General features: G+C 40.6%; 1 protein-coding gene across 2 annotated transcripts; it reads left to right on the forward strand.

Moving 5' to 3' along the window:
- Positions 1-548: 548 nt before the first annotated feature.
- Positions 549-19762, forward strand: LOC119373718 (ras-related protein Rab-31). 2 transcript variants are annotated; one of them, XM_049419991.1, is made up of 7 exons: positions 549-710; positions 956-1035; positions 2008-2089; positions 2932-3003; positions 3503-3626; positions 8655-8747; positions 18228-19762. In XM_049419991.1, the coding sequence occupies exons 1-7, from the start codon at positions 672-674 to the stop codon at positions 18383-18385; spliced, it is 648 nt and encodes a 215-aa protein (XP_049275948.1). In that variant the 5' UTR covers positions 549-671; the 3' UTR covers positions 18386-19762. The 2 variants fall into 2 exon arrangements, with proteins under 2 accessions (XP_049275948.1, XP_037499712.1); XM_037643784.2 differs by lacking the exon at positions 18228-19762 and adding an exon at positions 14346-17509.
- Positions 19763-20892: the final 1130 nt, after the last annotated feature.

The raw sequence follows: 20892 nt of genomic DNA on the forward strand, positions 1-20892 counted from the left end.
ACCTCCTCTATCGTCTTTATACTACGGTCCCGCTAGAATATATATTCTAGTACAGTGTACTAGAGAACACTGTAATTCTAGGGACCGTATTTATACGGCATTTGCAGCAAAGCACGCAGATACGCGGCCATTTTTTTGTTTTCTTTCTTTTGCTTTTCTTGGCTTTATTAGGTTCGTAAAAACTGTGATTTCCCGCCAACTTACCTGCAGTTCTGTTACGGTCCCTAGTTCCGCGTCCGTTCTGTCGCTGTGCTGTCAGAAGAAGGCGCCAAGCGGCGCTACAGCTTGACTACTGTAGCCTGACTCATTCGCGCGATTTTCAGCGGTCATGCTTTCGCGTCTTTGGCCGCTGAGGCTACTTTTGGCTAGAAAAATACTCCAACATCTTCAGTCTTATCCCCTCCTCAGGCTTTTTTTTCATGGTTTTTTTCCTTCCTCCATGGTGTCGCAGCCTAATCACAGCCACGATGGCCACGACCTCTAGTGCTCACAACATAGAGTAACGTATATGTTGACTCGTTGACTCTATGCTGTCTATGCTCACAGTCATCCCAGTCTCGGCAGAGTTCTCAGATGGCGCATCGATCGGTTGATTTGTCGGGGTGGTGTTCAGAGCTTTTTGAATTGATAATGATAAATCTTAGCCACGGACGGCGGAGTCAGTGTCGACGATGAATACTACCACAGAAGTCAAAGTCTGCCTTCTTGGAGTAAGATAGTATTATGATATGTGAATTCTGTTGTTTATGTGTAAAGCGGAACTGCGCGACAAGTCAGCTGTTAGCGCGTAACCTGTTGCTAGATGCCATGTGATTGCTGTGGTTATGGCATATTTTAAGTGCAGGCCCGTACGCTACAGATCTAGCGGTCATTCATGCCTGGCTATTACTGTGCAGTGTTGCATTCTGTTTGAAAACCTGCTGAATGTTCATCGGGCAGGTTTCTTTGCTTGCAGGACTCCGGCGTTGGAAAATCCAGCATCCTTCAGCGGTTTGTGTACAATACGTTTAATTCCAGTGCGGAGAGCACTATAGGGTGGGTATTCATTTGATAACGTGAGTCGCCCTGTTTGCTTCGTGTGCGATAATCAAATGTCATTTTTTCCTAAGTGTACATAGCTCGTTTCGATGAACTGCTGAAAACGTGTTGTTCATGTAGTTTCGTAATGTTCACTTTGAACGCAATTTCATTCATACCTTGTACTTGAGGACAGTGTGCATCGCACTCTGTCTGTGCAATGAATCGAAAAAAAAAAAATGTGGCTGTACTGCATTATTCTTCAACTTCATTTTTCTCCAAATCTGCAAATTATACTTATGCCCCCGTCACACTGACAGTTTCACGTTCCTTAAAGTATGTCTGCACCAAAATTTATCTGTAGGACTGAGCGTAACAGCTTCGAAGGCAAGCATGCTTCAACAATCTGTAGCAGTGCTTGATCTGAATTTGTGCATGTTCAAATGCTCCTGCTTGACATATGCTGAATGTTCAGCCAGGAAGCAATATGTGCCTTTACTATGACTGATTTCACTTATTGTGAATAATTTTACTATAATTTAGTCATTAATCGATCGAGTTGCTGGCCCTTTTCAGTTTCAGCACATGATGACAGAATTTCCTTTGGCTTGTCAGTTTGCTGTGTTTGAGTGGAAGATAGTAACTGATATAACTGTCAGATAAATTTTGGTGCAGACATACTTTAAGGAAGGTGAAACTGTCAGTGTGACGGGGGCATAAGTATAATTTGCAGCTTAGGGTGAGCAGCCCCACGCTGTGTGAAAACGATATGTGTGGGCAAGGATGACGGCCGACAATGTTACCAGTTACATTTAGGGCATGCACTCTGCTGTTCAAAATTAAAAAAAAAATTCATAAGTGGTATATGTATGGTAATTGATAAATAAGTTGCAGCATGCTCTCAAATCCTTTAAATACTTCGCGTTTCATTTGTGTGCTGCACGAAGTATACATACTCGCATTTAATTCTATGGTCTGGTTTGATTTTAGAGCATCATTTATGATGAAAAACCTGGTGTTGCATGACCGTACATTCAAGTTTAACATTTGGGACACTGCTGGCCAAGAAAGGGTATGCAATGTGCTTTTTTATATTTATGTCACTATTTTTTTTTAATCCATGTAGTCAAGTTGGTTCTCTTTTCCGTATTGTAGGCTTGTGGGGCATGCTGGATGATATGAGAAAATTCTTGTTGCTATGGGAGCAACTGAGCACGTAGCAGGGCCTGTGCCCAGGGTTCTGTTGGGGTTGCACAGCATGACTCTCCTTTTTCGTCCTGAGTGCAGGAATGCACCATTGCTTGACACTTCGCACTGCTAGGAGGAGGGCAGCGAGAGGAAGAGGATACTTGGGTATCTGCTGCCTTCCCTCACACCTCTTTAGTTCTGCCACTTCCTAGTAGACATCAAAGGTTTCTTCCAAGTAAAAGAAACAAAAAGTTAGGAATAAAGTGTAGCACACAGACCATAACATTTATGGTAGTAGTTGTGTAGGATCTGTGACACTGGTTGTTACTGAGAGAGCATGTGGAATATATGCATGGCATGCTTTAAGAGACATTTTACAAAAATAAGTGCATTTTGTAGAAAGATTGTCTGCTCATTACTCTGCAATTTTTTAAAAAGTATTTTCTTTTTTGATGTTTTTATATTACTCTCCTGCTATGGGGTACTAACACCATTTCTTATCAATTAAAATCTCATTGTAGCACTTAATTGTATTTGTTTTGCACTAATTGAGCAATGATCTCCCCAGTGCCTTTGTTATAGGGAACTGCAATGTGAATAATAGGTTGTTTTTAATAAGTGCTCTTTGAGTATTTTTATACTGCCTATTTATCTAACAAAATTTGCATAGAATATAAAGAACATAAAAATATTGTTTGTGCATCAAATATTCACATTGATTTGCAGTATCGAGCTTTGGCACCAATGTACTACCGAGGTGCTGGGGCTGCTGTCATTGTTTATGACATCACGTCCATGGTAACTATCCCAAACTTTCTCAGATATGGTGCCTTGCTGTTTTATTGTTATGCAGTTTTCTGGTTGCTACATGCTTCTATGGAACTCTTCAATCTTGTGTAGGGCAGTTGAGAAATTCACCGTAACATAAAGAAGCCCCTGAACATTGAGGTTTGCTTTGAATGGCATGTTCTTGTGCATCTGCGGAGCCATACAGACATGAGCATGATTGAACTAGCTGCTCTCACATTTAGCTTTCTGTGGGTTGCAGGTACCATGTGAGTAATCTGTACAGTGAATTGGCAGGCACTGTACAGCATGCTGTCCTTGTGTTGCTGACTCTTATTATATAGAATTGATTATTGAAATAAACATGTTCAGCTATTACAGGTCCCACAAAATACTTCAGAAAACACACATACAAGCTAGGTCATTTGCACCAACTCATGCTCTCTCTGCTTGTGTTTTAGCGTGTTTTTTGTATGGTCATAGCGTTGCTGATTATATTTGCACATTTCAGGAAAGCTTTAATGCAGTGCAGAGTTGGGTGAGAGAGTTGCAGCTTCATGGGGATCCAAACATCGCCTTGGGTATTGCAGGCAACAAGTGTGACTTGGAAGATCATCGAGAAGTGAGTCTAGCAAGTGAGTTGTTACCCCTTTATTTCGTTGTTTCTATATGAGGACCTGTCTCTGCGCACCAGTGTTGTACACGTTTCTTTAAAACAGGAACGAAAGTTTGTTTCTCGTTCCTTCCCAATCTTGGAACAAGTGCCCGTTACAAGTTCCTTCTGTGCGAAAGGAACTCGTTCCAGTTACTTTTCGAACATTGGAATGTGTCGTTACTTTACTGCTACATTTGATTCGTTAAATTAAAATATAGTGTCATACAATCCTGAGGTTAAATTAAGGGAGAAATTTTAAACTCGCATCAAACTACGAAAATGTACGACTTTGATCGTTGCTGGCAATGCGTTATCTGTAGGTAAAAAGAACGTAATGAAACGCAGCTTCACAATTTTTTTGTCACGGAGCACCAGACGTATATACTCAAGACATGTCTAACTGCAGCATTGGTGCTAGTCTATTACAAGACCAACACATACAGGGTGTTTCAAGAAATGTGTCCGAAAATCATCAAAATTAAGAAAAATGAGATAGTTTCACACTGTCTTCCTATTTACATTTTCTGTGGTGGCAGGCATCTTAAGGTGAGTAGATACATCAATTATTACAGTAATTAAAGCAATTATGGTAATTAAGTTTTGAGTAGTCAAGACAGGCGGTCGAGTGAAATGGGAGAGTTGCAGCCCTTCTTGGGCGAGGAGCCTGTTGCCGCTTTCAGATTTCGCAATAGCAGCCACTGGCAATAATCAGTGAATAACGAAATCTGAACAACTTGACCGGCGAAACTAAATCAGGGCTTGGAAGAGCACAACTGCCATACTCTTATGAAACGTCCAGAATGAGCAAGCATTGTTATATCAATCATCGATAGACTTCACTTCATGGTTGTGTGGGTTTCGTTTGCAATTAGGGCACGTATGGCGCTTGTACGTTAAGAAATGCAGAAGAACTAAGATCACTGCAATCGCCGTCGTGAACAGTGACGTCATTCTGGCCGTCTGCTAGTTGCGCTGATCAGAGCTTCACTTTCGATTTCGCCGGTGAACTTGGTTGAATTTCATTGCTGCGCAATACTTACCAGAGGCTGATTTTTCAAAATCTCAAAATGGAAATGGCCTCTTCGAGTAAAAACAGCTATTCTCCCATTTGACCCGACTGCCTGTTTGCGCTAATGAAAGAATTAAATAATTTATTTTATTTAATTAATGCCGTAATTGCTAGGTCTAGTCATCTTAAGATGTCTCACAGCACAGAAAAAGTAATTATGAAGGCTGCGAGCAAGTACTTCATTTCCTTTATTTTTGATGTTTTCCAGACACATTTCTTGAAACACTAATAGCACTTTCAACTTCACTTTCTTCAGATGTGCAGTCAGGGTCTGCGCTTCAGATGAGCAAATAGGACGTTACTAACATGCACCTATAAATGTCTTGCACAAGAAACCGCATTTAAAGAAGCAATACATAGTCGTTTATTGAATTCTGATTTGATATCACAGTGTGATTTGCAGAAAGGAAGGAAGGAAGGAAACAAAAAGGCAGAAGGCAGGGAGATTAACTAGAAAAACATCCAGTTGGCTACCCTACACTGGGGGACTGGGGAAAGGGTGTAGAAAGATGAGAGAGAGAAAAAGAAGGGAAGAGAATAAAGAAAGGGGGGGGGGGGCAGAATGATGTCCAGTCTACATATTCGTAGCTTAGTAAAGTCCCTTATTTGAACTCTGCAAGAGTTGACTCGCTGTTGTCCAACAGGCGAACTCGTTTTTTCGTGAGCACTTCGTTGGCAATGTTCAAGAGCCATTCCACCGAAGCGCTTGAGGGTTCTGCCATGTTGCACTAGAGGAAAAGTTATAGTTCAGTCTCTTGAAGTTCTGCGAGAGCGGGCAGTCAACTGGTACAAGCGGGTGTTGCAACAGCTCATCCTGTGCCTAGTCTAGAAAGGTTTTGGTGGCCGAACGGCATGAAATCTTTGGGCGCGGATGATGTGGCAACACCTGCGATGGCTGGCTTGATCACCGCAGCCAGCTCTGTCTTGCTGTTGATGGTTGCGAGGTCTGGCATAGAAATGTGTAGGATCCATGGTACCTTAAACCTTGGGATTAAGCCACTGGCGATACCGAAGAGCCACGAGTTCTTTGTGCTTCATGCGGTCGCCCATTCTACCCTGCATAATGTGCTGCATACGTGCGTGCATCTGTTCAGTAGTGGGGGTTAGGGACGGATAGATAAGTGTTCGACAGTCTCTTGATTACGCAAGTGGACATTGGTGACGTCAAGAATGTAGAAGGCAGCGCTTTTCAAGCTGATCTCGTCCGGCTGGGTTGCGCCCAGCAAACTCTCCAGATCTCATTTTCCAACCACTCATTCTTGCTCACTTTCAAAAAAAAAATAATAATAAAACTACACAAACCACGTATGTTGGCCCACTCCCGAGTAAGTAGAAAAGGACTTGGACAACGTTGAATTGTGCGACACACCTTTTGGCAAGGCCACAAGTGTTCCTTGCTACTGTGGCCGGTAGCCATGTGATCTGCCTGCTTGGGACCCACTTTCCTCATTTGTAAGAGTGAGCAACTGGGCGTGTTGGTATTGCATGATTCGAAATAGTAGGGCACAAAGACGACGGACGAAAAGGGAGACACACACACAGGGTGCCCTGTGTGTATGTCTCCCTTTTCGTCCGTCGTCTTCTTTGCTCCTACTATTTTGAATCATTCCTCTTTTGGTTCTTCGTGGCCACATGGCCTAGACAGTGGCGCCTTACGGGATGGCCATCCTCTTTTGAGGTCCTGCAGCGGTGGCTTGCTTCTCCAAAACCCACTCTCCGCGTAACGTTTCAGGGAATGCCACCTCAGCTTTGTATTTTCAGAACCTCATTCACTATGAACGAATAGATCGGAAAACACAGAGAGCCACAGCCCGCTCATGCACCTCCAGACTGACTTTGTGGAAAGTTTACAGAAGGGATGCCATTCCCTCTACCGTTCCATCACAAATGTAACGAGTTACGGTTACAGTTCCACCGATCCTTAACGGAACAGTGGCATTCCTCCGTTCCTCCCAAAAGGAACTAGTTCCAGGAACGTCGCTCCTTGGAATGCCGTTCTGTACAACACTGGCACGTACCATAATGATCTAGTTTATGGAAAAGAATGTCATTGATGTACTTTATCACATTGGTGATAGTTTGAAGTTTGACTTGATATATACAAAAAGAAAAGGATGAAATAAAAAACAAGAAGCCACTAATGCTACAGATTGAAACGTGTACCACAATGCAGCAATGAGAAACACTTGAGTTTCGCTTGTTGTGTTGACAGAGTTCTTGCTTCTGTGTCAGGCTTACAACAAGTTGAATTTTTGTATATATCTGTGCAAGCTGATTTGGGCACATCGTGCTCGATGTGTTGAAGAATAATCTTATTCTTTAATTCAGAATGAAGTGGTCTCTATCAAACATGGTAGATGTTCAGAAAAGTGTACCATAATTTACGCAACAGATTTGATGTGCTAGCATGTAAATCTCAAAAGAATTTTTCAAGGGGTTCGTTTTTCTTAGCCACAACCAAACTAGGTTATACATTTTGAAATTATTCTTAAACTTTATATATGTATTTTTTTAAAATCACTATTATTATTCAAGACCACAAGGAAAAATAACTAGGGGTGTGCGAATATTCGAAATTTCGAATATTTTTCAAATAGTGTTTACTATTCGATTCGATTCGCACTGAAATTTTACTATTCGAACTATTCGAACTTCCCAAAGACAAATGCAGTCCACGTCCGATTGAAAGTGACCCCTTCAGATTTTCAATATGCTTCACCTCATTACACTCTCGTATTGCGGCAAAGCTGCCTTTCAAGCTCCGTTACGGTCGAACTTAGCCAAGAGACAAAGTCCGGTTGAAAGTGGTCCCTAGATTTTCAATATGCTTCACCTCATCACACCCCCGTATTGCGGCAAAACTGCCTTTCAAGCTCCGTTACGGTCGAACTTAGGCAAGAGACAGTCAACGTCCGATTGGAAGTGCTCCCTAGATTTTCAATATGCTTCACCTCATCACACCCCCGTATTGCGGCAAAGCTGCCTTTCAAACTCCGCTACGGTCGCAAATGTATTAACTCAAGAAAACGCTGGTTCCAATATGGAGATGAAAGATTTGGCAGAGTTGGGGACTCAATTAATGCTGTTTTGGACCTGAAATTTGGGCAGGAAGTCCGAGAAATCGGACGCCAAAGCTTTTTAGCATCCAAAATTTCAGATGTTCTTATATATCGACGTCTACGAGGCAGATTTGGAACTCCGGACTTGAAGGGAGCACACCCTTGTCTGCCACACCAGTTGGCCTTCCACAGAAGTTGAGAGAGGAGGAGAGGCTGAGAAAATGGCATTTTTGCCCATCACGTGTAAAGTGTTGTCGGCAACACTTTGGTTGCACCAAATCATCTACATAAATAGAATTCGGCCTCTACATTGCCTCATTCTTGATAAGAAAGACAACTATGAAATATGACCCCACCAGCGCTTCATCAACCTAGCGAAAAGAAACACTTTCATGTTGCTATCTCACAAGAACATACTTAGGGATTCTCTGCAACTTTTTCTGTAATATCACTTCGAATTATTCGAAAAATGTTTGAGAAATATTCGAAAATTATTCGAAATTATTCGATTCGATTCGCACTCAATATTTATTATTCGAATTCGCTTCGCACCCAAAATTTTGCTATTCGCACAGCTCTAAAAATAACTCTTTATTATCAACATTTTATTTCTTGAGGTGCTAGAGCACTGCTAGTGACTCCAGGTTATGCAGTATTGGTGAAGTGTTGCAGCGAGGGGATGTCGTACACATGGATAGGGAGCAACAGATGGAATGGATTACTTGTATTGGCCAAAATGGGTGGTAAGTGTCTGTGCAGCATTTGGTGTGTGGGTTGCAGAAGTCTGTGTTGCTGCTGAAGCTTGAAAAATAATTCATTTTAATTAATTTTATAATAATTTATTGCGTCTTCTTTTCTGTGTATGTGCCCCCGTCTTCAGCTGGAGAGTCGTATGCCCACCAGCATGGTGCAGTTTTTGTTGAGACTAGTGCTCTTAAGGCTACCAATATCCAGGAGCTTTTTATGGGAATCGGTGAGTAATAAAAAAAAAGGATGTGTAAATGTGAACATGAACACATTACAATTGCTAGAAGATATTGCCATGCTGTCAAACCCGTTTATAACAGCCTTTGTTAAAGTGAGGTTCTTGCTTAGCATGCACAATTTCCTATCAGCAAATAAATCCTGCAGGAAGCTTTTGGATATCCACCTAAATGTTGACCTCTTTGCTGTTCCAGTTTGGTTACATTGAACTTAGTGAACATTGAACTTAGTGAATTACAGTACAGCTGCACGGCTGCCAGCTAGCACATAATGCGAGATGTACGATGTACTTCAGAAGGCTCGTTAGCATGCATACCTAGAAGTTGGCAGGAGATGATGATCAGTACAATGAAGGGGCATTGCCATGATTATTTGAACTGTTTAATTAAAGTTTGCAGGTTCCCTACCTTATTACCATGTACACTGTACCTGATGCACTGATCACCAACTGCTTTTATAAAAAAAGACTGTGTAACCATCTGCACAAGTTTAATTTAATCGTGTTTTATTTATAAATGTTTTCTAAAAGTACCAGCACATTTCCTTTGGCTTTTCTCTGCTTGTTCTTGAAGTGAGTGTCAGGTATTATGGCTAGGTTATTATGTCAGGTTGTTATGGCTGGGGAAGGGGGGGGGGGGGGCTAAACATATAATTTTAATTTTTTTTATAACAGAAAGCTGGGTTAGTTGGTAAGTATTTATGTTAAAGAGACAGGGCGTGCAAAAACGGACACAAGAGAGAAGTCAAGACACCAAGACACCACAACCGCCGACTAACATCTGGAAAGGCGCACAACAGCGGAAAAGAAAGAAGGCACGAAAACTTATCTGCGCATGCCCATGCAATAGGCGAACCTATCAATCTGGCAGTCGTGTTGGTCTACGTGAGAGATAACTGTTCAGACACTTGATTTCTTCCTCATGCAGGTTAATTGATGGTTGGCTCAAGCATGCGCTACCACTATTATCGATATTCCAGGCCTCAACCATTAAATGCGTTTCTTCATTCCTGTGCCGGTACGAAACCGCGCATTCATCGAATTTGGCGTGCACTTACACATTCGACAATGTAGAGATAGATTAGATGGTGAGCCTCCGGTTAGTGATCTCTTATGTTCCATTAATCCTTGGTTCACACAGCGACCAATTTGCTCTACGTAGAAGCGGCCACAGCTAAACTGAATCTTGTACACTACACACGTACATCAATCAGTAAATTTGTTGGTATGTTTCACGAAACAAATGTCAGTCCGCTTCTTGTCTATCACCCGCTCATTCTTTCTCTGTACTGCGGCACATATCTTACCTAGCTTATTGCAGCCATAAAAAACAACATTAACGCTGTATCTACCCCCCACTTACTTTAGCCTGTGAGATACGCAATAACTGTAAGGAACACCGGACTACACGCTTTTTCCTATTGCTTTCTGCAACCGTGCTCGGACTTAACAAAACAGACTTCTGGTGTTTCGACTTCTCTCTTGTGTTTGTGTTTGCATGCCCTGTCTCTTTAACATGTATAATTTTGAGAATTCTGAAGTTTTGGAAATGTTAATACTGGGCGCTTGTGCAAAATTGGGCACTTCCGCGGTACTTTACGTTAGAGCCTTTGAAGTATTTTAATGTGAATGTGTGGTGATTACAGAATTTCAAGGTGGTTCGTTGTCACCAGCTTTTAAAGAAAACTGAATCATAAATATTAAACTGTCCAATCAAACAATGCACACACAGATAAATATATAATAAAACAGATGAATCAGCTATCACTGCAAGGGCCTTAGCACGAAAAGCAGGTAAACACCAGTGTTGAATACTGTAGCTGCAAGAACAATTTACACAAAGACAGCGCTTGCGTCTATTGTTCTTGATTTAAACGTGTACATAAATTTTGGTCCCCGTCTGTGTGCGTTGTAATGTTTCCAAGGTGCAATACCAGCTAGTACACGAAGCCATCCTCGTGACCCCTGGCTGTTCAAACTTTCTGTTCCTTTGGGGTTTTCCGGATGGTTACGGTTATTCAAAAAATATCCGAAAAATAATTGGTACCTTGAATATGCACTATTTTATTCGAGCATTGAATTGAATAGAATGCTTTTCAAGTCATTATTCGAAATTTTCGAATATTTGCACATTCCTATTTTGAATCCAAAACTTCAGCATGTGCTTGGCAGAGAAAACTTGTGATAGCAATAATGTTTATGTGACAGTGTTACTGTATGGTAGTCTCATGTTCCCCTTGCAAAGTTGGCTGCCATTGATGTGTAATAGTGAAGCCAACACTACTAGTCATAGCCAGCTGTTTCTTTTAACTAATGGGATGTGTTGTATTCAAAGGTTAAGAGGCAGTCAGTCACCTTGTTGGCTATGTTATAAGTTGTTTGAGGACAACTCGTCACAGGACAAATTTATCTTTAGTGAACTCTTCTTATCCCATGAGAGAGTTGTAAGTGGGCTGAACTGTGCAATACAATGGAAATTTGTTATGGTACGCTTCATACTGTGAGTATGCAGACATGTCAAGGAGAAGCTTCAACTCCAAATCATTTAGTTTTTTTTTTTGCATTGAGGAAGCTTATTTACTACATTTGTTGAAAGTTAAGACCATTGCTGGTTGCTTATGAAAAGCCATATGCTTCTGCATATTGATGTTTCTGCGTTAAATGCAAGATTCATTGGGCAGTCTGTAGCAATATGCAAGGTCATAGGCTACGTTCCAACATTGTGCATGCATTTGTAAGGAGTTTATTAGTGTGACAGAAACCCTAGCTGTCGTATTCATCATATGACATATTCAATGGAATATTTCATGCCTTTGCTATCACAAAAGATTTGGCAGATGGTGGTGACATGGTATGGTTACCATGGAAAAGAAAGTGTGTGTGTGTGTGTGTGTGTTTGGGGGGGGGGGGGGGCTGATCTGACTGCTTCAGCTCATCTCATAATCTGAGTTTTAACATACCCCTGTCCGAACTGTTTGTCTTGTTTCGTTGTGGAGCCTCATTCCTTCAGAGTGCAACAAGTCAGCACGGCTTCGGACATAAAAAAGGAGACTCATTACGTCATCAGTGCGTATTGTGTCAGTCTCATGGTACCATAAATCACTGGCATGTGCACACATACTATGGTTCTGGTGCAGAAAGCTGAGTCTGTTCAGTGCTCTGCAGACTAAATTAAATATTTGTGCTGATCTTGAGATATTGAGGCTTTGTACCATAACAAGAGTTGGCAGCTACCCAAAGATTAAAAGAAAAAAAAATAAAGTGAAGAACAGAATTTTTGCAGTCTTGTACCTCTCAGCAGGTTTGGGCATTGTAAAGAAACAGTCACAGTGCATAGATCGCTTCCTAGTAGTCCTGTCTACACAGTATGAAATGGCTGCGCGGGATAAAAAGCCAAAATTGGAAACAGGGTCACACACCCTTTCTTTCGAGGGGGCCGCACTTCGAACAAGAGTAAAGGTCACACACATGAATGCCCTATATAACGTGCACTACTTACAGTGTCGCTGGCCACGACATGTAGCTTGAGTTAATCATCTGCTGCAAAATATGCAATGCCACCACTGGAAGTGCACTGCAGAGCAAGATAGGAAGAGAAAAATTTAGAGACGACATGGGACCTCACGTGACTGTTATGAAATCCCTCCACTACTACACAATGGTGAAGGCAGAGAAAGAGCTCCACTTGCGTACACTTGCTGGGGCAAAGGGTTAGAGTGCCTGCACTGACAGTGAATCTTGCCTCTTGGCAGCATTATAACAGGACAGTTCGGTTTCATATAAGGGGGGACGAGGGTCTTAAAATAGCAAAAAATCGTAAAAATTGTCAACTTTTGGAAATCACTATTTCAAGTATTTGTAGTCCAAATTATGCTCTGGAAAAATACTATGTTATGGAAAAATGGCCCGTCTTTTTTTTACATGTTCAAAAGATTAAATTTAAAATGTTTTTAAATCTTGAAATGCGATTTTCTCAGCTTTGTTATTTTTGTGAAGTGAATCTGCCTTACGGAAGTTTTGAGGAGGTTTCTATGAACATATTTAAACAAACTTGGTATCATGTTTTTTCAGCAGCACCTGAACTACAGGCTAAAGCTTTTCTTTTTTTCTGAACATTGATGCAATTGTAATTATTTGATAAGTACTAGCTAATTACTTGAAGCTAACATTTACCTTCCAAGTTTGAAAATTATTTCTGATCAAAGAAACAGCTGTTTTGACATCTAATTTGCTTTAGCCTGTGAGGTGGACCTTTTAGAAGAACCACGTAGTCCTGAAAAGTAACTTTTTGTATTCTATGTTACCATAACGACCCATAAGAAATTACCTAATTACAATGAGGAAATTTGTCATAACTTCCTTTTTAAATGAAATATTTGAAATATGCTTGCAGATTTGAAATCTCCATTCAATGATACACATGCATGCCTGTTTTCATTAAGATAGGATAATAAATTAAAAAAAATTTTTCGAGACCCTCATCCCCCCATAAATCTTCCAATAACAAACTAATATGAGAATTCTTTTTTGTAAAATGTGCCTTACAACTTCCATTGCATAACTGAAATTTGCAATGGGGCCTTGCGAGGAGCCTTTTAATAACACAGTCAGCAAAAATGTCTTTTGAAGAACATTCACCTTTTCTTGCATGCATATTAAATCTGGTTGCATGAAGAGCAATGGGAAAACTGCTCATATAATGCTTCTCCCTTTTTCATTTTCCTTACGATTTCATTATGTCACTTGGTTGACTGTCTGTATAAACGGTTAACCCAGCTTTCTGTAATCATCTTGCCTTACAAAGCTCATTTGTTTGCATCCTAACATTGCTTGTGGCACAAACACGGGATGACGGATGGTAATTGTCGGCTAGTTGTCACTGCGAACTGCTGTATGTCGTTACAGCACCGACCATAACAAGGGCAGTGTTCCCTGTCTTAGTGTTGGAGTGACAAAAGGCAATCTGTTTCAGCAATTATCTCCACAGTGGAAAGTGTTTCTCAAGTTGTGTAAGTTGATCTTGCCTCCTGCGTTGTCCTCCTCTAATACTGTACTACAATGGCAGCGTTGCACTAAAGATATCATAACTAAAAATTTTAGAAAATTGTGAATCTTTGTTAATTAGCTAACAGATTAGAACAATAAGTGAGCAATCTGAATGTTGCTGTGCTGGAAGAACGAATAACAAAGAAAGCATCGCCATATTGGTGAAATTCTGTTTTGAAGTTCAATTAAAATAGACCACCCAGTTGTACAGTCGTGGGCAAATGGAACGTGAACAAGAAATAAGAAAGTGGAACAGCTTGTGCAAGCGATAACTCAAGAGCACAATCTTACATTGGTAATTACGTAATTGCAAAAAGATGAGGGCCCCACACTAAACATGCAAGTCGAAATCATGCTGACATCAAGTGTACCAGCAAAAGTAAAAACTAAACGTGCTTTGGGAAGCCCTAACCAGTTCGTGTTTAACTTGTCCATAACTGTACTTCTACTAGTTGTTGCCAACAGTAAAACTTTTTTTTTTCATGTGTCTGTTGCTTACTAAACTTGTCACCTCTTGCTTTTCCTTTTCCTGTAAAATAAAAGCCATGAAGGTGCCGGTAGCCCAAGGAGTACGGCAACCTGAACTGAAGCTTAACATCAAAAAGAATGCGAACAAGAGGTGCTGCTGAGGATTGAAGCCACGCATCTTGGTGCAGAGACGTACGGAACAAACTGACCTTGTTTGCCAAATGGCATATTACCTTGCTCCCTTTGCTTGAAGCTTGCCACAAGCCTTGTGCATTCTGTAACGTGAGGCTGAATGTGTCCACGCTGTTGGGAGTATAACGCACATTTTGGTCATTGCACTTGGTAGTGTTCCATCTTTGTTCTGTGATTTGTTGTTTAATGATGCAACTGCACACTTGTTGTCTTTCACCAGAACCTTTATAAAGTACTCTAGTACCAAGAACGGTTAGCACTTTAACACGACCTTCTTATTACTCAGCAACGGAAAAGTATTATATGTGGTTTTGCACAGCCATGTAAAAGATATGGTGCAGGAGGCTGTACATCATAAACACTCCTGTGAAAGATCATTCCTTTTGCTTTATTAAGCACCAGTCATAAGTCTACGTTTGTCATTGACATGGAGGGCATACAGCCAAGGAAAATAAAATAATTCAGAATGATGAATGGGAACACCTGAAGTCGTTACTTCTGGGTGAACTGCATATTTCATAGTAAGTTCAAAATCCTAAAATTGTTGTTGACCTGTGATAAGCAGTGCTTTCTCATTTGAGAAGTGCAGTCACTGCACTAAACTGGCAAGCACCCCTTATTGCTTGGTTCTATTTCCATTTTAATGAGCTTAATTGCAAGCCAGGTAATCTTTAGTTGCTTCTAAAGACTCATTGTTGTTGCTTCCATGGTTTCGGCTTACATGATCCTTTGTGTGATAGTGTACAGAACTTGTTTTTTTTTTAAGACGTATATTTGATATGTGTGAAAAACAGCGTAAGCCTCAGTGAACACTTTTTCACTGTGTTACAGTAACAGACTGCAGTTTGCTCAAACCATTCTATGGTTTTTGTTTTAGCTCAGACAGTACATTATCTATATTTTTATTTATAAATGTATTTCATGCCTTTATTTAACAGATAGACTTTTCTATTGTGGATCACTTTACTTGTAGATGCTGTCATAATAGCGAAAGTTTGCTGCGTCTTTGCGATGTGGGGATATTCACTTGTGTTTTATATTCGTTTGATTGTTTATGGCCACTGTTCGCACAATGTACGCAGGATCTGCTTTTGTTATTGTTTGAAACATTTTGATTGACTGTCACACTTCCTATTTTGCTCAAATAGCTTGAAGGAAAATTTCGAAGCACTCGTCAGTAATGCTGTAACCGTTGGGCTGAACTAATTTACTTGGACTATATAACGAAGGCTTAAAATTGAGCAGTTTATAAGCTGAATTGTTCGTTTTGTGAGTGTGATTCTACTATGACAAAAGCATTTTCATTGCTTAATGTCTTAAGAATGTGCCATGGAGATCTAGCCTTTGCATAGAAGACATTAAGCATTAGGATGCATATACCTTTAGTACATTCTGATCCTACACCTAAGTGTAAACAGAAATACTGGCATGTGAAACAGGTGTCTGCATGTTTCTTTGAGGAACCCATGTCAATCAGTCAAACAGAAATGTTGCAAATGATTTAATGTGCATTGTCGCACGTAGTTACAACAAATGCTGTCAAAAGCAGGGCCTCAGTGCCTATGGCATTGCGCTGCTGAGCATGAAATTGCTGGTAATGTCCCTTGCTGCAGCTGCTACGTTCTGGTGGGTTCAAGTGCAAAAATTCTTGTGCACTGTACATAGTAAAGAAGCCTATGGGGCCACGATTAATTTGATGCTATTCACTGTGCTGTCCTTCATAGCACCTTGTGCGGCTTTGAGGCATTAAACCTCACAATTTAATTTATATTTAACAAATTTCACAGCCATGAAAGAGCTGTTGGTCTTGCATTAACTTGTATAGTGAAGGCACTAGCCCAGTGCATTAGTTTTAAGATGATAATCTTTCTCTATCAATACCCTCTTTGTGTGCTCCTTGCTAAATGTTTTGTTTCAAGATAGGAAACATGGGATGTGAAGGTTGTGTAATGTTTGTAATCGACTCTATAAATAGAAATATTATGTTGAATGATTTGTGGTTACGGTGAGGATTTACTGTCAGTGTTGGAAAACTAGAGAATTGGATGTAATTAAGTGATAAGATTGAGTGACACAAAGCAACAGTGAGGGTCCATGGTAGACATTGTAAAGCACTCTAAATTAATTTTTACGACTTAGGGTTCTTTGTGCGTAACCAAAACTCTGTACATGGGCATTTTTACATTCAGTTCCTACTAGAATGTTGCCACTATGGCCAGGTTTAGAACATTCACCGTCAATTGTAGTAAATAACTTTCAAATGCCATTGGCAGAGGTACAAAATATAAAGCCAGCTTTATTGCTTATTTAGACAGGCTATGTTCTGGACTGGTGTGTTAAAAAAATATTCGCATGCATATTGAGGTGTGCTTAGTTCGTGTAATATAACGGAAGTTCCACTTATTTGTCTCTGCATAATTCGTACCACTGGCCACCTGAGGTGGTAATGGCTAGGCCCTGTTTTTAAGCCAGTGGCGAAGGAGAAGATTATATATATATATGTATGAAGAACTAGAAAAGCATTACTATTATTTTGTCCCTGGTCTCTGTATCATTCTACAGATGCCATAGGAAAGGTTCTGAGAGTCGTTTGCTATTACAGTTAAATCTTGATCAGCAAAACCCAATTTTATGAAGTTTCTGATGTAACGAAGAAACTTGCATTCCCTGGCAGGTACTTATAGGATTCAACGCTGTCATCAACCCGAATTAACGAAACTAAGTGGCTGTAAAACCCAATTTAATGAAGTTTTTCCCGACAAATGAGTAAAAAAGTGGTGATTTTTTAAAATAGATATCACACAGACTGGTTTTCTTTGACCATGCCCTAAAAACGTCTAGCCACCCTATTCACAACCCTAGTTTTATTTTGACGAGGCTGAACACCACGCCCATGCACGAAACAACGGACTGAACAGTCGCTAGCGCTCTTACGTACAAGATAGCGATAGGGGTGGGGGTGGTTTCTTGTCCCTGTAAATACTCCCACAGTCACACTACAGTGGTTGCATTCGTTATTTCATCATTTATGAGACATGTGGCTCTTATCGTCTCCTTGCAACTTTCTTGCTCGGCCTGCTCGCACAATCACTGCTTTTGTTCTCCCAGTCTTTGCATTGGCAGCCTGTCAAGCTCCACGTGAACTTCTACCTGTCCTGCATTGCCCGAATATGGTAGGCTCCATGTTCGGGTCTCCCTCACGGACTTTTCACACGCGTAAGCGTGGGTTAACGGTGCATGCGAAGCTGCAATAGCTTTTGGGTGTCACTAAGTTACAATTTTAGATTTCAATGTACCGAAAAATCTCTTGATTTTGCGAACTTCACGATTTAACAGAATAATTTGGGGGCGGTCATCACTTCGTTAAATCGAATTTCAACTGTATTTAGTGTTGTATATTGTGCTATACTATTAGGGCCAATTCAAAGGCAATGGCTTGCACTCTAGCATGTTCCAGCTGCACCTGCAAGCAGAAAGAATGCCTCTGCACAGTACAGTGCAGTACGCTGTGAAAAGAAACGCATGAGTGCGGAGCATATCCAAGTTTTTCCCACTGACAAGTCTAAAATCATGTAACTTTGCAGCAGGTAACCTGTGGTTGATAATGTGGCACATTTCTTTCCCCTACACAGTGCATTAAAGGGCCCTTTAGCAGGCTTGGGCATTGCAAAACAAAAGCACAGCACGTAGATTGCTCTGTGGTGAGTGTGTCCGCAAAGTATGAAATGGCTACATGGCTAGAAAACATTTAAACTTTTCTATGAGAAGGCCACATGCCCTTCCTTTCGAGGGAGCTGCACTGTGAGTTGGGGATGTCGGTGACTATGGAACATGACCGACATCTCCAGAGCATCGAAAAAGGCAGGGAGGGAACTCTGCTTCCAGATGCTTGCCAAGGCAAAGGGTGGAAGTGTGTCTGTTGACGGAGGCTTTCGCCTCCTGGTTCTATGGTGACAGCACAGTTCAGTTACTTCAAACTCCTCCAATAATGAAATGATCTGATAAATTATTTCAGTAAAATGCTTCCTAGATGGCACCTTACAACTTCCAGTGTATAATGAAAATTTGTAATGGAGCCTCTTGAGGGGTCCTCTAACAGCTGCAGTTGGCACTTGCAGCTAGAGTGCCACCAATGTGCGAGCCACACACTGAGGTGTTCCCTTCAACAATGAACCACACTGTACAAGCAGGCAAAGAAAAACCAGCACTGTCAGTTACTGTAATGCATTATGTCCTGCAGAGCCATGTGCTTTCCAAATTGCTACAGAGGGAAATTCACCAATGCCACGTGCTTGTCTGTTCACTCAGCATTGGACTTCAGCCCCTGGATTGACATCAATTTTTTTTTGCAAGTCATTATTACAAACTACTTGTTACGATTCAATGTTCTCACTCTTTTCTTGTTGCTTTTATTATTTAAATAATGGCAGAATGATGAATTGTAGTGATTATTTTTGTTGCTTGGAAATGGGGTATAGAGTCATCTTTAGAATTGTCTTCTTTTAGAATTGTGCTTGAAAAGGAAGAAATGTCTGACTAAAATTGTGTTTTCTCTAAATTTACATGCTTGCAACATGCATTTGCGTAAAACTCACGGCAGTAGTGTTTCTTCACAAAAATGTCAGTGTGTACATTGTTGTCCCTTCTGTGCTTAGGCACTCAAACACAGGAGTTTATGTTGCTGTTGAATTTTTATAGTGTGTGTGTAGCTTTAGTCCTACAGCCACTGTGTTTATCTAAAAACTACCAGCTATAGTATGACTCAATGTTGTCATCATTTGGAAGCTGTACCATGCTGGCTAAAACCATAAACCTATTCAGGAAAGAATGTCTGTTGAGAGTGCAGTGAATTTGTTGTAATGGGTGTAGCTGCTCTGTATCTGTATTAAGATCCCTGCCTTCTGCAAAATTTTGCAATGGGGTTAGTGTAGCCGCAGCAGTTGCAATAGTCACAAATATTTTGAGCTAGTATTATGTGTGATAACAGATTTACTAACAATGAGTAATGTTAAGCACATGCAGAAAGCGGCATTTTTATACTGCTTTTGCTATGGTTTGCTTTGTGTGAGCCCACTGCCCATTATTGAGATTTGGCATCACTGCAGTCGCTTGTGCTTTATATTTTGTGTTATCTTTTTTTCATGCCTTTTACTGTTTGTCTGAATGTAACAGCTTTGTTTGACTTCATACGCCATTCACATATATTCAGTTAAGCCTTTGTACAGAAAATATAGTATTGCACTTTTATTACTATGGCTGTTGCTGATGTTCTGGAATACCTGTTGTAAAGTGGGTGTGTGTGTGTGTGTGTGTGGGGGGGGGGGGGGGGGGGGGGGGGAATGTGTTTGAATCGTTTCAGGCCTGAATATCACTGATATTTAAACGTGCTAGAGGATGTATTGATCCTTTTATTGGCAGCGTTAAATCTGTTTGTTCGTGGATTGTACAATGACGTTGGAAACATTTTACTTCGCAATTTTAAGCCGTTTGCTGCATGCAGCACATATAGTTGAGTGTTGTAACCACTACTTGAGCTTGGGTAAACACTGTAGGAGTGGTGTTAATGCATGCTTGAAATTTAATTGTGAATACTCTGTCACTCATATGCAGCAGTGCCTTTGGAGATGTACATTAGTATTTATATTTTTACAGTACAAACTGAACCGGGCTGTGCAACATATATAGAAGATATCGCAGATGTACAAAAGAGAAGCATTTTTTATTGACTGTACCTTGTGGGAAAGTGCACTTTTGAGCTCTGTTGTGTCTGTTCTCAGTGACAGGTTGAGTGCAGTTCCCTTGGTGCCTTTTTACGTGTGAATGTGCAATAAAATTATGTACACTACATCAGCAGTTTTCATTTATGTGTAAATTATGGTTGAGGGGGAAAAAACAAGATGTGTACTCCTGAGAATGTCAGGTAATCAATTATTATATTTTCATAGCAACCTAGGTATGAAATGTTCTGGCTAATGTATGCTGGGAAATAACACCATATGGCTTGTTTAATGTAAAAATAGAATACCATGTAGTAATACCGGCAGGGCCAGCCTTGCACCACGAAGGGCCTTGGGCGAACTACGGCCGTGGCGCTGTCCCCTCTCCTCTTTATATGCACATATCTAGTATAGGTATTGCGTGGTGTCGTTAGTCAACATGTCAGTAATGACCCAAAATAAATGTTGTGTCAGCTAAGAACTGCAGTTAAAAAACTGACAATCCAGCATATAGCATTGTGTCGGGCACAGAGTTCAAATTGATTTGATCTTTGCTCAAAATTATTCAAAGCTCAAAATTATTCCCCACATTCAACTTTTTGTGACATAACTGGCAGCTGTTAAATATTTAATGTTTTCTTATACATTCACAAATATGACCTGAAATAAAATGTGATGAGGTATTGAGCACTACTGCATCAAAGTTGCCACCT

Source organism: Rhipicephalus sanguineus, chromosome 1 (genome assembly GCF_013339695.2).
Source record: "Rhipicephalus sanguineus isolate Rsan-2018 chromosome 1, BIME_Rsan_1.4, whole genome shotgun sequence".
In the NCBI taxonomy this organism is placed as follows: Eukaryota; Metazoa; Arthropoda; class Arachnida; order Ixodida; family Ixodidae; genus Rhipicephalus; species Rhipicephalus sanguineus.